The sequence below is a fragment of the Carassius gibelio genome, chromosome A6 (assembly GCF_023724105.1).
Source record: "Carassius gibelio isolate Cgi1373 ecotype wild population from Czech Republic chromosome A6, carGib1.2-hapl.c, whole genome shotgun sequence".
In the NCBI taxonomy this organism is placed as follows: domain Eukaryota; kingdom Metazoa; phylum Chordata; class Actinopteri; order Cypriniformes; family Cyprinidae; genus Carassius; species Carassius gibelio.
The window spans coordinates 30,803,504-30,821,419 of NC_068376.1; the positions used below are offsets into that span (position 1 = coordinate 30,803,504).

General features: G+C 35.0%; 2 protein-coding genes across 2 annotated transcripts; both read left to right on the forward strand.

Annotated features, from left to right (window-relative positions):
• Positions 1–7,511: 7,511 nt before the first annotated feature.
• Positions 7,512–10,670, forward strand: LOC128016058 (ADP-ribosylation factor-related protein 1). The gene is made up of 7 exons (XM_052600414.1): positions 7,512–7,866; positions 8,209–8,296; positions 8,778–8,860; positions 8,973–9,054; positions 9,269–9,339; positions 9,450–9,550; positions 10,244–10,670. The coding sequence occupies exons 1-7, from the start codon at positions 7,774–7,776 to the stop codon at positions 10,329–10,331; spliced, it is 606 nt and encodes a 201-aa protein (XP_052456374.1). The 5' UTR covers positions 7,512–7,773; the 3' UTR covers positions 10,332–10,670.
• Positions 10,671–11,486: 816 nt separating this feature from the next.
• Positions 11,487–16,789, forward strand: LOC128016060 (stathmin-3). The gene is made up of 5 exons (XM_052600415.1): positions 11,487–12,211; positions 14,168–14,263; positions 14,359–14,537; positions 15,015–15,206; positions 15,728–16,789. Exons 1-5 carry the CDS (start codon positions 12,193–12,195, stop codon positions 15,785–15,787), a joined length of 546 nt encoding a protein of 181 aa, XP_052456375.1. The 5' UTR covers positions 11,487–12,192; the 3' UTR covers positions 15,788–16,789.
• The last annotated feature ends 1,127 nt before the right edge of the window (positions 16,790–17,916 follow it).

Here is a 17,916-nt window from a genome sequence, read left to right on the forward strand (position 1 = left end):
GCGTCAACAATGGCAAGCTCTTTTTCAGAGGAAGGTTCCCAGCAACAGAAAGCTAGTTTCGACGGGTGGAGATTCAGTAATTATTTTGTAGGAGTGCTCCGATCACGATCGGCCGCTCGTTAATGCGCATCTCAGTAAAGCCGGTTCTCTAATCAGCGGTTTATTCCATCAGGTGCGTGAACCATATGTTCATACAACCGTGCCAATAAACGCTGAAAATGAACGTGGATTTGCGCATCTTCTCAGTTAATAACGGCTCTGTGTAGTAACAGCTGCTCTATGTGAAATCACGCACCTGATGGAATTAACCGCTGATTAGAGAACAGGTGTACTGACGAGCAGTAATATAAGTGAGTTGTGTAAACAGTGATTTATGTGACTTCAATTATTTCTTATTAAACTGAAATCGAAAAGTAAAAAGTATTTTTTGGAAAAACCACATCCTAGTGTTAGTCTTCATATGCTGCTGAATAGTGTTAACACGGATATAGAAAAATAAGGAGTGCAAGAGATTGATTCCTAATGTCAGTTTATTTTTAATTAATACTATAGTAGTTCGGTTCCCTTTACATCTTTAACTACCCGTTAATTTATAAATTGAATGGGTGACCTATCCTCATTAATAGAGCAAACATTTGCCCCCCCTGAGAGAATTGGCAGGAGCCGCCACTGATAAAGACCCTAAAGAACACTCCTCCTTTGTATGTTCTCCCTCCATCTGATGCATCTCAGGCAATCATAGAGTAATTAAGAAAAAAAGATGTAACTAGTAATATAACTAGTAATATAACTAGTTACTTTCTCCAGGGAGTAATAAAGTAAAGTAAGGCATTACTATTTTTGAGAGTAATATGTAATATGTAATATATTACTTTTTTGAGTAACTAGCCCCAACACTGCTGATAAATGACATGAGGGCGAGTAAATGATGAAAGATGTCCCTTTAAATCATGTCTCTGTAGTACCATGTCGTCCATGTTCGCTTGTGAATGTACTTCACGACAGCTTGTGAATTTTAAAACATCTCTAAACCAGGTCACTTAATGTAGATCACAATATTCCCTTAATTAATTACCACAGCTAGAAAATTCACTTCGAGTACATATGAAATATAAAATATCAGTCTCTCAAGTTTACAGTTTTTAATACTCCCTTGATTAGTAATTTGCATGTCAATTAATAAGGAATATTTATTAGGAATAGTTAATTTCATACTGTAAATTAATAGCTTCTTGAAATAAAAGCCTATTTTCTGCAAATATTGTTCTTTTCTAAAAGATACTAAGCCTTCCGAAGCAATACCTAAAACTTTTTCTGTAACATCGAAAGTGTCCGTTTCATAATGTAAACTTCACAATATAAAATCATCTAATTTTCTGATAGATACCATCAGAAAACATGAGGGACAGATGTAGTACAGTATAAAGTTGAACATGAACTAACTGTTTAGTTATTTAGTTGAATCTCACTCATGAAACAGGGAAAAACACTAGTTTGAATGCACTAATTTACTGTGATCACACGAGAAATGCACGTGTCGTTTTGCCTTGTTCGGATGTAGTTCTGTAGTCCTGTTGCTTTTTATTGTTTGTTTCATTGGTTAAAACCATACCGAACAAAAATGTCTGTATCAAGACCGGACAGTTGACTGGATTTAACGTATGTTTCCCGTATCTGTTTGATAGCACTTCACACAGGCAGACTGCACATCTCCAAAAAAAGATTAATAATTTTCATCTGCTGCTTGTGTTGGACATTATGGGGGAGACCGAGGCTAGTTGTCACAAAGTAAACATGTTTTATACTGGTTTGATTTGTTTACAAACAAAATCCTGAAAGTCTTGATTACAAAATGCTATTGCTCAGGAAAAATAGTTAATTTACCTTCATGCATTTGGAAAATGCTTTTATCCAAAGAGACTTACATTGCATGCAATGTGTATCAGTTCATGCATTTGCTGAAATATTGAGCATTGAGACTTTACAATTTTGACTCAGCAAATTAATAGTAAATGTCACAAATAATGACATTAAAATAGAATTAAATGTGAAATTTTGAAGAAATTTTTTTTTGCAGTGTATGGTGGGGCATGTTGTCACAGTATATGCTATAGTTAAAAGGGAACCTCCCGCTGATAGTGATTTGTTATTGAAATACATTTGTTTGAAATATGTAACATAAAAAACACAATTAAAAACCGACATGTGTATTTGCACTTTTGCCTCAAACCATTTTTGCCCTGTGACAACTAGCCCCGGTTTTCCCAAATTGCATGCAAAAGCAGCAGAATTACTTCTTGAGTTCATATAACATACAAACATTACTGTGGTAAATGACCATTGAACATAATTTAGACTAACAGAGACATATAGATGTAAGTCATTGGTTCAGTTGGGTCATGTGGCTGAAAATACCCTGGTATTCTTTGAAGTACTTGTATTACCATGTATATACCATGCTACATGAATATGGTATTCTCTGCCGCAACTATACTACGGTAACACCACGGTACTTGTTTGTAAGGTACGGTTGAGTTCTGCACATTCAGTCCCAGTGAATCTTTAACAGTGGTATGAGTTGAATATCGTCACAGCTGCCTTGCTTGATTTCACTTTGTTTTCCAAAGAATCTACTGTATTTTGCTAAATTGCCTTTGGTATCTTTTATAACGCTGTCGGTTTTGTTCCTGTTGTGTGAAAATGTTTGGTTCTGAAATGCTTGTGAATGTATTTCTAAATGCTGTTGTTTTGCTTTCACTGTTCAGACTCACAACTCACAAAAGTCATGGTCTTTTTAACAAGAAAGCTGCTAGTCTTGCTTTTACTCCCAAAATGTACTCAATATTATCCTCACAGACCAAATGTTTTGCTTTTTGATTGTTAAACGCATATTTAAGGAAGAAATCTTAACTTGGCGCTTCTCAGAAACCAGGTTGACTGCATTATTCGCCATCTATGGAAGCCAGTTTCCATCACGAAATACAAAATTAGAAAGATATTTGTGACTTTTTATTACGCAGTTCTTATCTTTTTACTTGTATTTCTGATTTTATATCTCATACAGTAATTCTTTTGAGAGTTTGAGTTTATAGGCCAAATTGCCAAATGTAAAATTCTGAGTTTACATCTAATTTTGTTTAAATCATAATTCTGAGTTTATATCTAAAAATTCTGAGTTTATATCTCATAATTCTGAGTTTTCTCATAATTCTGAGTTTTATCTCATTATTTTGAGTTTATATCTTGTTCCTCTGAGTTTGAGTTTATATCTCATTCCTGAGTTTGAGTTTATATATCATAATTCTGAGTTTATATCTCGTTCCTATGAGTTTGAGTTTATATCTGATAATTCAGAGTTTTATCTCATAATTTTGAGTTTATATCTAAAAAGTCTGAGTTTATATCTCATTCATCTGAGTTTGAGTTTATATCTCATAATTCTGAGTTTTCTCACAATTATGAATTTTTATCTCATTATTTTGAGTTTATATCTCGTTCCTCTGAGTTTGAGTTTATATCTATTCATTCTGCGTTTTTTATCTCGTTCCTATGAGTTTTAGTTTATATCTCACAATTCTGAATTTATATCTCATTCCTCTGAGTTTGAGTTTATATCTAATAATTCTGAATTTGTATCTCATAATTCAGTTTTATCTCATAATTTTGAGTTTATATCTTAAAATTCTGAGTTTATATCTCATTCCTCTGAGTTTTAGTTCATATCTCATAATTTTGAGTTTATATCTAATAATTCTGCGTTTTTTATCTCGTTCCTATGAGTTTTAGTTTATATCTCACAATTCTGAATTTATATCTCATTCCTCGGAGTTTGAGTTTATATCTAATAATTATGAATTTTTATCTCATAATTCAGTTTTATCTCATAATTTTGAGTTTATATCTTAAAATTCTGAGTTTATATCTCATTCCTCTGAGTTTTAGTTTATATCTCACAATTCTGAATTTTTATCTAATTATTCAGTTTTATCTCATAATTTTGAGTTTATATCTTAAAATTCTGAGTTTATATCTCATTCCTCTGAGTTTGAGTTTATATCTCATAATTCAGTTTTTCCCCTCAGAATTGCGACAAAAAAACCCCGATATAAATGAATGACAGCATTCTGAGTTTATATCTAATAATTTTTGTTTATATCTCATAATTCATAATTGTTACAAATAGAGTTTGAATTTAATGTTTTATATATTAAATCTTGTAATGTGTTTGTTTTATATCTCATAATTTTGAGTTTGCCCATGCAATTCTTAGTTCATATCTTATTGTATTTCTGAGTTCTCTAGCAATTCTGAGTTAATATCTCATATTCAGGTTATATCTTGCAATTCAGAGTTTTATCTCGCAATTATAATTTTTTTCTCAGAATTGTGAGCTATATGCTCAGATTTATGAGAAAGTCAGAATTACATGATATAATTTCAGAATTGTGGGTCATGAGATATAAAATCATAATTATGATATAAACACCTAATTACAAGATAAAATATATAAAACATTACATTTATTTTATTAATTAAGTTTAAATCTTGCAATTGTTTTTTCTTTCATGGCAATACAAAATATTATTACAACTTTTTGTGTCACAATTCTTTGTTTATTGTATTGTAAGTTTATATCTTACAGTTCTAATGTTTTTCCACATAATTCTGAGAAAAATGATTCGAACTGCAAGAAATTAAGTCAGAATTCTGACTTCCTCACTATTAGGTTTAGTTCTTCTTCTTTTTTTCAAAATTCAGCTCATATCTGTGAGATACCATAGAGCTGTGAGATAAAAAGTGACATTTACCTTTGAGGTGGAAACAGCCTTGCATACTCTTCGGTAGACAATCGCATGAATCCAGTGGAAGGAAAGTTTGTGATACTACACAGCCCGTGCATGTCACACATCCCACAAGCCTTAAGTTTCTTGTCTATGTTTGACACTTATGCCATTCACATCGACAGAAATGTTGATTTACAGCTTTAGCTCATTTTATCTTCACGCCTATGTTTACTCGACAGTCTCGGATAAAATCCACGACTGCTGTTTTTCACAAATGATAAGCACTATTGTCTTTTATTTTTCTTCTCAAGAAAAGTAAACGCTTGCCGGCATGTTTTAAACCGCTGAATGCCATATCTATATAGCTTTTGATTATTATGTAGCATATCCGTCGTGTAGTCACTCAGATCCATGAGCTCATGGGCAAATGTACAATAAACTTTGTATATCAGAAAGTTCAGATGCTGCTGTCATTCATGTTCATAGGCTTTCTAGTTTAACTGGTTATTATTTTATCTGTTGAAGATATCATTTGGAGATTATAAGCAGTGCTGGCTAGTAATTGATTACGAATTGAAGTACTTGTAGTACTTGTAATGCATAAAATACTTTTTTTATGGATTACATCATCACATAATAATGGCAGTAAATTATTTCTTTCTTTTTCTTTTAGACTTTTCTTTATAAATGATCCTACCAGTTTGGGAAACCCATGCGTAATGTTTAATGCATTTCATAATGCTGTTTAATATGTTTTTTACCAATATGGTAAACAATAATTCCTTTTAATTTTATTTGATTAATGAGTTAGGTCAAAAGTCATCTAAAAGTAATCACACAAAATTACTGAAAATATGTAAACCAGATTATGTTACTACTATAATTACAATTTTAATTTTATCATTTGTAATCAGAAACGGCCTACAATTTGTAAATAATCAAAGCTAAGTTGTGTTTTCTTAGATAAGACCGCTCAATTGAATAGATTTCATATACCATATTTCCAAAATGTATTAATCACAGTATATTAAGAGTTTTGTATGAAAGTTTGCTTAAATGTCATATAAATATACAAATTAGGCATTCTAGAATTAAATATCCACTAATTTGATACATTTCCAGAACAGAAATCTGAACTTCTGATCATTAAATTTTTTTGAATATTTTAGATCTTTAAAATGTTAGAGCTTTAAAATTTTACATAAATCCGGCAAATGATATATGAACAAGAAACTCTGCAAAAACCTTTAGAATATAGATAAGGATAAGAAATAAACAAGTGTAGTTTATGTTTTCTTTCCACTAGTCTATTAGGTCAAGTTATGAATGTTGGCTTTTACTGTATGTGAATGCTCCAAATGAACTCTAAAGTGAATCAAACGCTTTTAAAGCAATCTCACAAGGTTTGAGTGCAGTTATTGCAATGCAATTCACTTTATATTAAATACAAAATAGTCTGGAATCACCTTTTCATGTTTGTGCAAGCCTAGTATTTTTAGCAGTATCAGGTGATTTTTCTAACCTGAACATGTTTTTGTGGGTTTATTATTGCCTTAATGTAAGTGAAAGTGGAATCTTGTCATGCATGTAATGGTCCATTAGCGGACTTTTGAACCGTAAATATGCACATAAGTCTTGCACACACATGCACTTACTGTACACATGGATATATGCATGAAGAACATGAATGTGGAATAAAACATCTCAGATGTGGGCAGGGCATCGTGTCACGTAAAGTGTGATGGATGCCTAGTGTGCCATCGATGAAGACTGTGCATGCAGATGAATGGATGTGCTCTGTGTGTATGAAGCTGGATGTTACTGGAAGTTCCGAAGGTCCCAGATGCATTGAATGGATGCTGAGTGTCTTACAGTAAGAGAAAAGCAGTCCTTTTTTTCCATGGGAAGAATGTTTAATGTGTGGGTTTGAGAGGTTTACTTCCAGTCAAGAGTTCATTCTGCCATAGAAATGTGTTTTTCCTTAAATGCATGCAAAATTAAAGCAGAAGAACTGATGCATCTGAGTTCTCTGCTAAGAGTGTTGAAACACTTTCATTCTTCATGATATGGTTTTGATGGATTTATGATCGTTCTGAGTGATGAGGGACAGAATAAGCTGAAAAGAAAGTGTTTTTGGAAGTTTTCAGGACAAGAAAAAAGAACAGAGTGGGAAACCGATCAAGGACAATGAAGATCCTCTGAGAGACGCTGTCCAGCAAACAGCAGGAACAGAAATGCGTGCGTGTGTGTAGAGTTTTTATTTATTTATAAAGAAAATAAAGCTTAATATTAGTTAATAAGAAAAAGAATCTTAAAATGTCACAATGCAAAAATTTCAAATATTCATAAAACATGGCCGTGTTTTAATTATTGTTTTAATAATACATTCTGGATTATTGCATGACAAAAATACATTTAAATAAAATGGCGACACAAATGTTGATCTAAAATAAGAAACACAGTTGCACAAAATTTTTTGAAATGAAAGTGTGACATATATATATATATATATATATATATATATATATATATATATATATATATATATATATATATATATATATATAGTTTCCTATATTACAGTTAAAGTGATATTTCCATCTATGCCTCCGAACTTCATTTCCCACAATGCACCCATGTGTTTATCGCTGAATTAAACCATAGACTGTTTAATTAAACTGATCTTTCGATCTTTGCCGCCGAACTACATTTCCCACAATGCATCAAAAATCGCCAACAACTTCCAGGAAGTGTTTATCACTGACCGCTGCCAACATGGATTTAATGAGCCATCAAACCGTGAACAGCATCTGACTGACTGACTCTCCCAGCTGTGTTTTTTATAAACTACCGTGTTTTATATCGTGATCTTCTCTGGAGCTCATGACCGCTGACGCTGTCGAGTGAGCGCTGAAGCTAAGCTAAGCTAAGCTAACTGTACACAGTGTTGTGTTTGTGATGTGAGCTGGTCGACAGTCTGATATTGACGATGTACACTTTATTATCGGGTCTCTACAAATATATGTTTCAGAAGGACGAGTATTGCGTCCTGATCCTCGGTCTGGACAATGCAGGAAAAACGGTAAAACTAGTAATGAACAGTTAACGCCTCCTTCAGTAATAATATGCTAGTTACGTTAGTAGATGTTTGTTTACATTTGTTGTTAACATTTTTCAGAAAACTCATTCTGATTTAGTAAAATTTTGGGGGTTTATGAGGAACAATAATCCTGCCTATAAAGGTGCTGTAGGCTGCTCACTGCAATATTTTTTTACTAAAATGCTCACTAGTTAGGTCACGTTGGCACACTAGGTTTTGCATCTTTTTCTGTTAGGCAGCTCCTTTAGATCCACACTAAATATGATGACTAGAGGTTTTTATGTTGACTGCTCACTTGACCTGCTTTTTTATTGAACATTTTAGACGTTTCTGGAACAAACAAAAACAAAATTCAGCAAAAACTACAAGGGCATGAACCTTTCGAAGATCACGACTACAGTCGGCCTCAACAGTGAGTAATGCTGTAAACTTTTTTTTATTTTCAGTAACATTTTTTTTTCTATAATATTTTTTATTTATTATTTTAGTATTTTGAGAGAATTTCAAGGTACTAATTAATATTTAATAATTACTTATTTTTATTATGTTGTGGATATTTAGACTTTTTGTAAAGGTTTACTTTTTTTTTTTTGAATTTTTTTTTAAAATATTTTTAGAGTTTAACCCCTTCATTGCTGAGCACTGTTTTTCTGCATCGTGAACACAAAAAAATCCTGTATTTTTCCATGTTTCCCATTAATTTCCAGTGGTGGTCATTTTTGACCATAAACAACACAAATGTGACCATTTACAAATTTTTTTTTTTTTTTTTTGGTCACATAGCGACTGCCATAAAAATCATGGAATTCAATACCATTCTGATGAAATAGCGATTTAAAAAAATGACCGAACACCACCACAAGGTTAATGAATTAGTCTTGTTTCTGTTTCAGTCGGCACCATTGATGTGGGAAAAGCTCGTCTGATGTTTTGGGATCTTGGAGGACAAGAAGAGCTCCAGTCGTTGTGGGATAAGGTGACACACATCATAAATCTGATCCTGCTGCTGTCACTGCATCTGGAGAGCTTGTCAGTTTTGCCTTGTGAATGCATTGAATATCCCTAACGTGTTATTCATCATGTTTCAGTACTATGCAGAATCTCATGGGGTCATCTATGTCATCGACTCCACCGATGAGGAGCGACTGGGAGAATCCAAGAACGCTTTCGGTGAGTTTTACTGCGACGGGGATCAGTTCAACCCTGTACAAGCAGCAGAATTTGTTCCATGTTATTCTGATGAGGGTTTAATTAGCTGCTCCCATGCAAAACCTGTTTTACTCAGTAAAGTAAATAAGATGATTAGCTTCATCAGTGACAATCTGTCATGAAGATGATCTCTTCCTGAATCCGTGTCTAATGACGTGATGTTTCCGTCCTACAGAGAAGATGATCAGCAGTGAGGTATTGGAAGGAGTTCCTCTTCTTGTGCTGGCGAACAAACAGGACGTGGAGGTATGAACCCAAAACCATCTGTGCGCTTCTCATCAGTCTGTAGGTGGTGCTGTGCTCCTTTATTTCCACACTGTGTTCACAAACAGTCCTGACTGTCTTCTGTTCCTCAGAACTGTCTGTCTGTGCCCGACATCAAGACGGCTTTCAGCGACTGCGCTCCCAAGATCGGTAAAAGAGACTGTCTGGTGCAGCCCTGCAGTGCTTTATCAGGGTACGTCTGCCTCGTTTATTATTCAGTGTTGTGAGGAAGCACTGCTGTGTTCAAGCACTCCAAAGAAAAAGAAAGAAAATGTAATATATATTGTAGTTTTGAGAAATGCACAAAAACTGTGTGCATCGAAAGGTCAGTCACAGAGTGTTTTAATGCGTTTCTAAAGGTGTAATTATAATGCATTTTAACTGTGGTTTCAATTATTCATGAGATCATACAGTGCATTATAAGGTTTATGAAAAGGCCTAATTAATGCATTAAACCAATTTTATAATGCATTATATATATATAAAGGCTTTAAGTAAAGTGTTATGAACTGTTTTCTGATGTTAAAATATTATATTTGAATGATTTAGAAGGATCATGTTACACTGAAGACTGGAGTAATGATGCTGAAAATAAAGCTTTGATAAATGTTTATCAATAAATTACATTATAATATATATTCACATAGAAAATAGTTATTTTAGATTGTAATAATATTTCAAAATTTCTACTGTATTTTCGATCAAATAAATGCTTCCTTGGTGAGCAGAAAAGACATTTCAAACCTTTGGCTGGTAGTTTATATTTTGTTGTTTAAAGCTAAATGAAAATGATTAAATATAACTCATCCTTGATTATTTTGAAATTGATTTTTACTGTATTATCCTGTAAATGTTCTGAAGTTTTCTGTACGGTTGTGTTTTTCAGGCAGGGCGTGAATGACGGCATTGAATGGATGGTCAAATGCGTGATCCGAAACATTCACCGTCCTCCCAGACAGAAGGACATCACATAGAGCGCTGTGTGTGTGTGTGTGTGTGTGTGTGTGTGTTTGAGAGTTCAGAGAGTGGATGCAGTTACATTGCAACATGTAAGTTATGATATTTTTGGGTGATACTCCGAGTTTGATGTCTATGTTGTGATGCTGTAGATATTTCTATGCTAAACTGACGCTAGTTTTGTTTTCTGAAGAGTTTTTTAGGTTGTCTTCTAAAACCTTCTTTAAAACCATGCCTTCAGATTAAACCGGTCATTTATGAAGGCATTCCTCAAGAGTCAATGTTTTTCAGACCCGACAAATCGAAACCTAATTTCTGATTACTATCCAATTCTATAATAAATGAAAATGAAAGTATTTGTGTCTGGGTTTAATCCGCACGACAGATGGTTCCCCAACCCTTACACATCCAGGAAATGTCTTGTTTAGTCAGGACTGGCTTTTATTGATTGACTTTTGTATAGGCTGAATGCATTTTGCATGAAGGCAGTGGTTAATCACCTCAAACCCAAACTACCAGACATTCCCAGTTTGTGTTTAATCAGCTGATCAGTGGTGTTTAAGGCAGACATCATTAGTACTCTTTCTCATATTTAGTGTTTTCTGTTGTTCTGATCTCTAACACGAAGTCTTAACATTGAGTGTTTGAGAACGATTGAATCAGACGGTTGTTTGAGGACAGCAGACTCGGTCAAGACACTCTTCGCACGCAAGCCTTCAGAAGAGACATGAATTGTGTATGAAGACTTGTGTAATGGTGCATCTGTGGATCTGGAACAGAACTAGAATATCAGTGCTGTGTTACAATGCAACAAAAAAAAAACTTTTTTTTCTTGCTTTATTTTTACAGATTTTTTTTTTCTTTTAAGCAAAATTGTAAGACTTAATTCAGAGAATTTATCTTGAATTAAAATTTTTCACTCCAATGCAAATATATATTAAAAAAAAGATTTTTTTTTCTTTTAGGCAAAATTGTAAGACTTAATTTAGAGAATTTATCTTGAATTAACATTTTTCACTCCATTGCAAATATAAAAAAAAAAAAAAAAATGTTCCTGACTTTTTATTTTTTAAGTTTTTTTATTTTATATATATATATATATATATATATATATATATATATATATATATATATTATTATTTATTTTTATTTTTTTTCAAGATAAAAACATCAATAAGATGTTTTTTACATTAAAGACTTATTCGACTTATTAGACTAATTTAGCCTAGTAAGTAATTGCATAGCAGCATGTGAAAAGGCATACAAAATATATCAGGATTGCAAGTGTCACCAATAGCTGATTGGAAAATGAATAAATGTTGTCCAGCTGAACCCAATGCATCTTTAGTCTTGTCAACGATGTATTAATTTCTTCAAAACCTCATCAACCGTACCAAAGATATACAAATACAAATTTTAAACAGACAACTATATCTAGAAGCATTTACCAGATACAGCAACCCAAAAAGTATACAATGCACATACAAAATGCAACGAAATATCGAAACAAGCAAACAGATGCTGCATGAACTTTTCTCATCCCAAATGACTTAATCATTTTTAGTGTTATGCCAAAATATAAAATTATTTTCGAAGGTGTATGCAAGCAGCAAAAATAGCTTGTTTCCGAGACAATGGCACAATATCATTATTTAAATCTTTTTTTCCTCAATTTATATCTTGATCTGACAAAATTGCTGGTTTATCAGCAATGCCGTTTCTCGATTTCTCTCGTCCTCTCCACCTTCACCTCCTCCTCCTCCCTCCCTTTCTCTCTCCCTCCACATTCCATCCATCGTTCCTCTGATAATACAGACCACTGCGTCACTCCTTCAGCGCTTCACTCCGCTCAGCATCCATCCGTCCTCCGACAGTGCGATGGACAGCACAGTTTCAGGTAAGACCCAGAATAATCTGTATCTCTGTAGGAAGGACGCTGAGAGAATGGGGAGATTCCTGCATTGCGAGAGATTGCATGACACACTGCTGAATCACTTCTTTTAACATGACATTAGCACTGGTGAATATGTCCTTTGTCATCCATGCACACACTATTCTAAGAGATGAGATCATTAATGAAGCGATCCATTTAATAAAGGCTGTTTCTGTTTGTTATTGTGCGCTGATGCTGAACACTGCAGATGCTGCGCTATAAAAACACAGGTTCATTTGGAGGGTAGCGGTGCTGCAAAATGTGGCGCAATATTAAAGATGTGAAGTGTGGATCAAATTAAACACATACAGGCAGGATATTTTGGGAATCAGTCGTCTATGTAGTCTCATGTTGACTTTGATGAGACCTTAAAACAAACCTTGAGGAGCCAAAGACTGGAACAGCTCTGCAACACTGGTGCAATTAGTTTGCTTTGTGTTGGTCTGAATTAGATGTAGATCATACAGAAATAACAGGAGTAAATTATGCACTTTATATTGTGTGGTTTGCTCAAATGTCCAGCAGAAAAAGCAGGATTTGAGTTAGATTCTTTAGCTTCGAGTTATTGCAAAGTGACCTTTATTTTGAGCTCATGGGTGATAAATGAACGTGCTCTGATGCACACTTAGAGGAATAATTAAAATACACCATTAGCTACTTTAGTAAAGACTAATGTTTACTCCAGTCCCTTTTGCATGCATGCATTTCCTCATACCATGTTTTTTTATTGAGGTGCATTGTGTGATTATCATGACACAGAGTTCACATTCACACAAACTCACGGTTTTGCTCACATGGTTCAGTAATCGGATCAATAATGCATGAGGGTGGGGTTTGAGTTTTGATGCCTAGTGTGTTGACTGGGGCATTCTTGCATTTATGCATTTGCATAGCCTTTTAAAAATATTTCATGAAGCAATAAAGGTCAGTTTAGGGAAACAACTCTAAAGTCGTGGCAAAGCAAGAGTGATAAAGAAGTGGCTCAAAGATCAAGATGAAATTTTTGATCCATGGCCAGGCAACTCCCCAGATCTCAAACCCAAAGAGAACCTATGGTCAGTCCTCAAAAGGCGAGTGGACAAGCAGAAGCACACGTGTTGTGATCAACTCGGAGAACTAATAAGGCAAGAATGGATGGCCATCAGTCAGGATTTGGCCTAGAAGCTAATTTCCAGCATGCTAGAGCAAATTGCAGAGGTTATGAAGAACAAGGATCAACACTGGAAATACTGACTCATATGTATATTTTTTTGCCAATAAAAGCCTTTAAAACATATGACATGTTTATCATTGTTTTTCAGTATCCCATAGAAACATGGAAAAATAATCTACAGACACTGAAGCAGTAAACTTTGCAAAACAAAATTCACGTCACTTCCAAAACTTTTGGTCATGACTGTACATCTGATTGAGTAAGATTTTGCCGTAATACAGAATCGACCTTCCTTTTACCAATAACAGCACACTTCCCATTATAAATGCAATTATTTTAGTCATGTTATCAGTAGACATTTCAAAACGTACTAATTTTTTTTCAGGGTTCCTGCAGGTTTTATGAAAACAGGTAAAGATAAGTTGTATTAGCAAAACTTGCAACCAATCTCCATTACTCTTAAAATCATTTTACAAAAACAAAGACAAAAAGTGACAATCGTCCTCATTATATTCTTGTTTTCAGTGTAGATGTCTAAAAGATTCTTAAAGCAAGATACACGTACTTGAGAAACAATATAAAATATATAAACTGGACTGGAGTTATGCTAGGTAATAACGGGTGTATAAAAGCATAGCATGTTGTAGACCAAAGGTGTCTATACTTTTGCATTGCATGTAAAGTTCTGGTAAGTTCACCACATGCATTTGCATCACTGATTTGCTGTCATATTTACCGTATTCATATAACATTTCTTTCTTTTGCAGCCTACTCTGAGAAGCTTAGAGAGATGTCGGTGTTGTCTCTCCTCTGCTCTTGTTTGTATTCCCAGCCTCTTCCCAACACCTTTGGTCAGTTTGAAGGTAGGAACATCATCAGCCAGACGGCCAATGATTGAAGGCCTTACTATGAGAAAGTCTATGCATCACATTCATTGTCCCCATCAACCTTTCTTCAGATATGGAGGTGAAGTCGCTGGATAAACGAGCTTCTGGTCAGGCGTTTGAGGTCATCCTGAAGAGTCCAACTGAGCCATCTCCAGAGAGACCCCAGACTCTGGCGCTGCCTCCCCAGAAGAAAGAGCCTTCCCTGGGGGAACTACAGAGGAGGCTGGAGGCCGCCGAGGAGAGACGGAAGGTAAGATGATGATGCCATTAAATATCACTTCATTATTTAATCTGTAGATAAAAAGCACTGTACATAAACTTGTAAAAGGTATTGGCTTTCCCATGCTTTTTGGACAGTTCCATCTTGTTCTGGTAGAGTTAGTCCACAGGATGCAGCTGACTAAAATAACATTTAATTATTTAGCAGATGCATTCAACTATTGAAAAACGTTCTAAAAGCAAAAGCACATGTGTAACTGAGAATCTTAAAGGTGCTTGTATATGTTCATATTTGCCATTCTTGAAATTTGTCATGCACAGAAACCTTTGTATGAATCTGTTGCTGAAAAAATTAGCAAAACAATACAAAATTGAGTCCTCTTGCTGTTTTCATGACTTTTCCCACTTTCTGGCATCTTTTTTCTCTGCAGTTATTGAATGTCAGAAAAAAATGTCTTCACTGTCTCACATTAAAATTGTCATCACCTTTCTGCACTTCTTTCTGTAGTCTCAGGAGAAGCAGGTGCTGAAGCAGTTGGCGGATAAACGGGAGCGTGAGAAGGAGGTGCTCACCAAGGCCCAGGAGGTCAACAACAACTACAGCAAGATGACTGAGGAGAAACTCCACCACAAAATGGAGCTGATCCAAGAAAATCGCATGGCCCGGCTCGGTGCTCTCAAGCAGCGTCTGAGAGAGAAGGTGAGTCTGTCTGGTTTGTGTTTTCATGAAGGAACGTGTAATACAAGTTCCTGGTTCTACTGTGAATGATTTATCAGTGTATTATTCCATAGGAAATATGAGTGTGGTTGCCCCGTCATCATCATCCTCAGCCTCCAACATCCCGTTCAAAAAGCCTCCTTGAAATTGTGTTGTGAAGCAGTTTGCCAAAATCCATGGCAAATTAAATGCATTTTACATTATGCATTTGTCTGACACCTTTGAAAACTACCTTTATTACTTGCATTCAATGCTATCAGTTCATGCATTACCTTTGAACTGAACCAATGACTTTGGCTTTTGTGACTGTTTGTGCAATGGAAAAACGGAAATTAAATTTTCTATTCTTTTTTTAACACAGTTCCTATTGCAACAAGTAACAAGCTTACAGCTGTACTTTACTGTCAGTAAAAAAGAGAAGTAGTTCTTTCTCCTTCCTGGTGGCTACAGAACCGTTCTTATTTATTGGATGTTTAATATTCTGTCTCTCTTTTCTTTGTTAGGAGCTTCACGCTGCAGAAGTCCGTAAGAATAAGGAACTTCACACTGACCTCTCTGGCTAAGGACACTCTCTTTGACCCCAGAGCTGTGAGATGTCCATTTGGAGAATCAAACTCACCTTATCAGTTTACCTTATCAATAAGAGCATATAACAGTATCCCACAAACAATTACATGGACAAAAGTATGTGAGCATCCTAACACCACAGCCATATGTGTTTGTTGATTGTTTAATTTGAGAAGCATGGGCTTTAATGGGCAGTTTGTTCTTCATTAAGTCTAGTTCGGTGTCCAAGTTCATTCCAAAGGTATATAGGTTTGCACTTTGTGTAGGATGTGTGAAAATCTTTGACCTTTCTTGGTGGACCTTAACTTGTGCGATGTTCCCAAATCAACATCTTCTGTTATGAAGAAGTCATATCACTTACCCTAAACACAACCTTTACTTTTGTAGTTCAAGTTACTTCTTATTCCTTAGAATCTGATTGGCTGAGGTTGATCCAGGAAGAAACATGCCCTACTTGGCAGAAAAGCGTCACCCAAAGCTGTTGAACAATCACTGTAGAGAGTACCGTTGGGATCTGTAATTATTTGACTAGCCAAACGCATTTATTGCAAAGAGGTGTCCACATACTTTTGACCATGAAGTTTTTCTTCCACCTGACAAAAAACCTACAACTTAGACCAGCTTAAGACTTGTTTTCAGATTGGCATTAATGATATGTTATTGACACAAGTGATTAAGAGGGTTGTTGTTGCTGAAAACCAGCCAAACCAGTAAGTGAACTAAAACCATCATGATACTGTCAAAGCATATCTTAATGTGTAACCAGCAATGGCAGAGCAGAGCAGAATCTCACAAAAGTAAAAAACGTGACTGTGTCAACATATACACTGCACTTTATAGGGTATGATTCATTCACGTTGGTGCATTTCAAGGGTCGCTGACTCAGATTTGTTGGTTTGTTTACAGTGACCTGAAAGAGAAACGTCTAAGCTGTATGCTGCTAACTGATTACTGAAAACCATTTAAAATCAAATTAAAGCATAACAAGTTCGTAAGAAGGTGTCTGTCATTTTTGCAATCGATGGAATCTCGGAAAGCATCCAATGGATTATTTATGTTGGCAACACATCAGGATTACTTGATTGTTATTTATCACCCTCTATAGCAGTTTAGTGTCTCCTGAGGGACTGTGAAGTTCTGTCTCTTGCAAGTTTTTTTGGTTTCTGATCAGGTATTGAATATGGAAGTTACTGGAGCAGTAGTTTCTGAATGGTTTCTAAACCATTAGGACTTTTATTGCTGTTGATAAGACTCGTATGCAATGAAGTACTGCCAAATGAGTCATTAAAGCTGAGTGAAATGAGGGTGTGTTTGTGTACGTGTCATGACAAACTTTGGCCAGAGTGCGATGGAAAATTGCAGACAAATGGAACTGAAGCTGTTTTGTTTGCTCACATACTCCTGCGTGTGTGTGTGTGTGTACGTGTGTGTGTGTGTGTGTGTCATCTGTGTTGTTGTAGGTAGGTGGATCTGAAAACATTTAAAAGTACACACAATTATGACATTCCTGAGTCCTTAAGTCAGAAGCAGAAAAAATAAGGGACAACAGGATATACAGCTATGACGTCAACCAGTTTTGTTTGTCCAAAATTTACATAACTTGACTAAAATGGCACTGAATGGGAGTGGTTAGGTGGTAACATAAATATTTATGTTTCAAATATGCAAAACTTCAGTCCTTAAGGTACCAATGGAAGCAGTTTCATTCACCTGATTTGTTTAATAATTTGTATTCGTCTGTAATCACCTCGGGCATCTTCGGTCACGTGCGATAAGCTGTTTTTGTTTTTCTAAGCAATGCTCAGAATAGAAAATAGGGGCACATCAGCTACATCTTACGCCGTGTGTTACAGAGAATCATTTTGAACGACTCCAGCTTTGGAACAATGTTCCAAATTAAACGGGTGAACCCCACATAACAATGCTGTTCCTTTAATGTGCATCTGTTTTGTTTTCCCTAAAAAAGTTTACTCTTGTTAAAAAAAAAAATTTAAATACAGGATAAAGCACATTCTTTGTATTAGTAGAAAAGACCCATTCTGAAACATTTCAGGAACATTTTAAGGTTGTGCATTGGGGAAAACAAAACTAATTTGTTCAGTCATGGTTAAAAAATGCATGGTTC

Coding starts and splice junctions, on each gene's coding strand:
- LOC128016058 (XM_052600414.1), top strand. CDS start 7,774: ATGTACACTTTATTATCGGGTCTCTACAAATATATGTTTCAGAAGGAC. Junction 7,867..8,208: donor TGGACAATGCAGGAAAAACG/GTAAAACTAGTA, acceptor TGAACATTTTAG/ACGTTTCTGGAACAAACAAA. Junction 9,055..9,268: donor AGAATCCAAGAACGCTTTCG/GTGAGTTTTACT, acceptor TCCGTCCTACAG/AGAAGATGATCAGCAGTGAG.
- LOC128016060 (XM_052600415.1), top strand. Junction 14,538..15,014: donor CCGCCGAGGAGAGACGGAAG/GTAAGATGATGA, acceptor TTCTTTCTGTAG/TCTCAGGAGAAGCAGGTGCT. Junction 15,207..15,727: donor AGCAGCGTCTGAGAGAGAAG/GTGAGTCTGTCT, acceptor TTTCTTTGTTAG/GAGCTTCACGCTGCAGAAGT.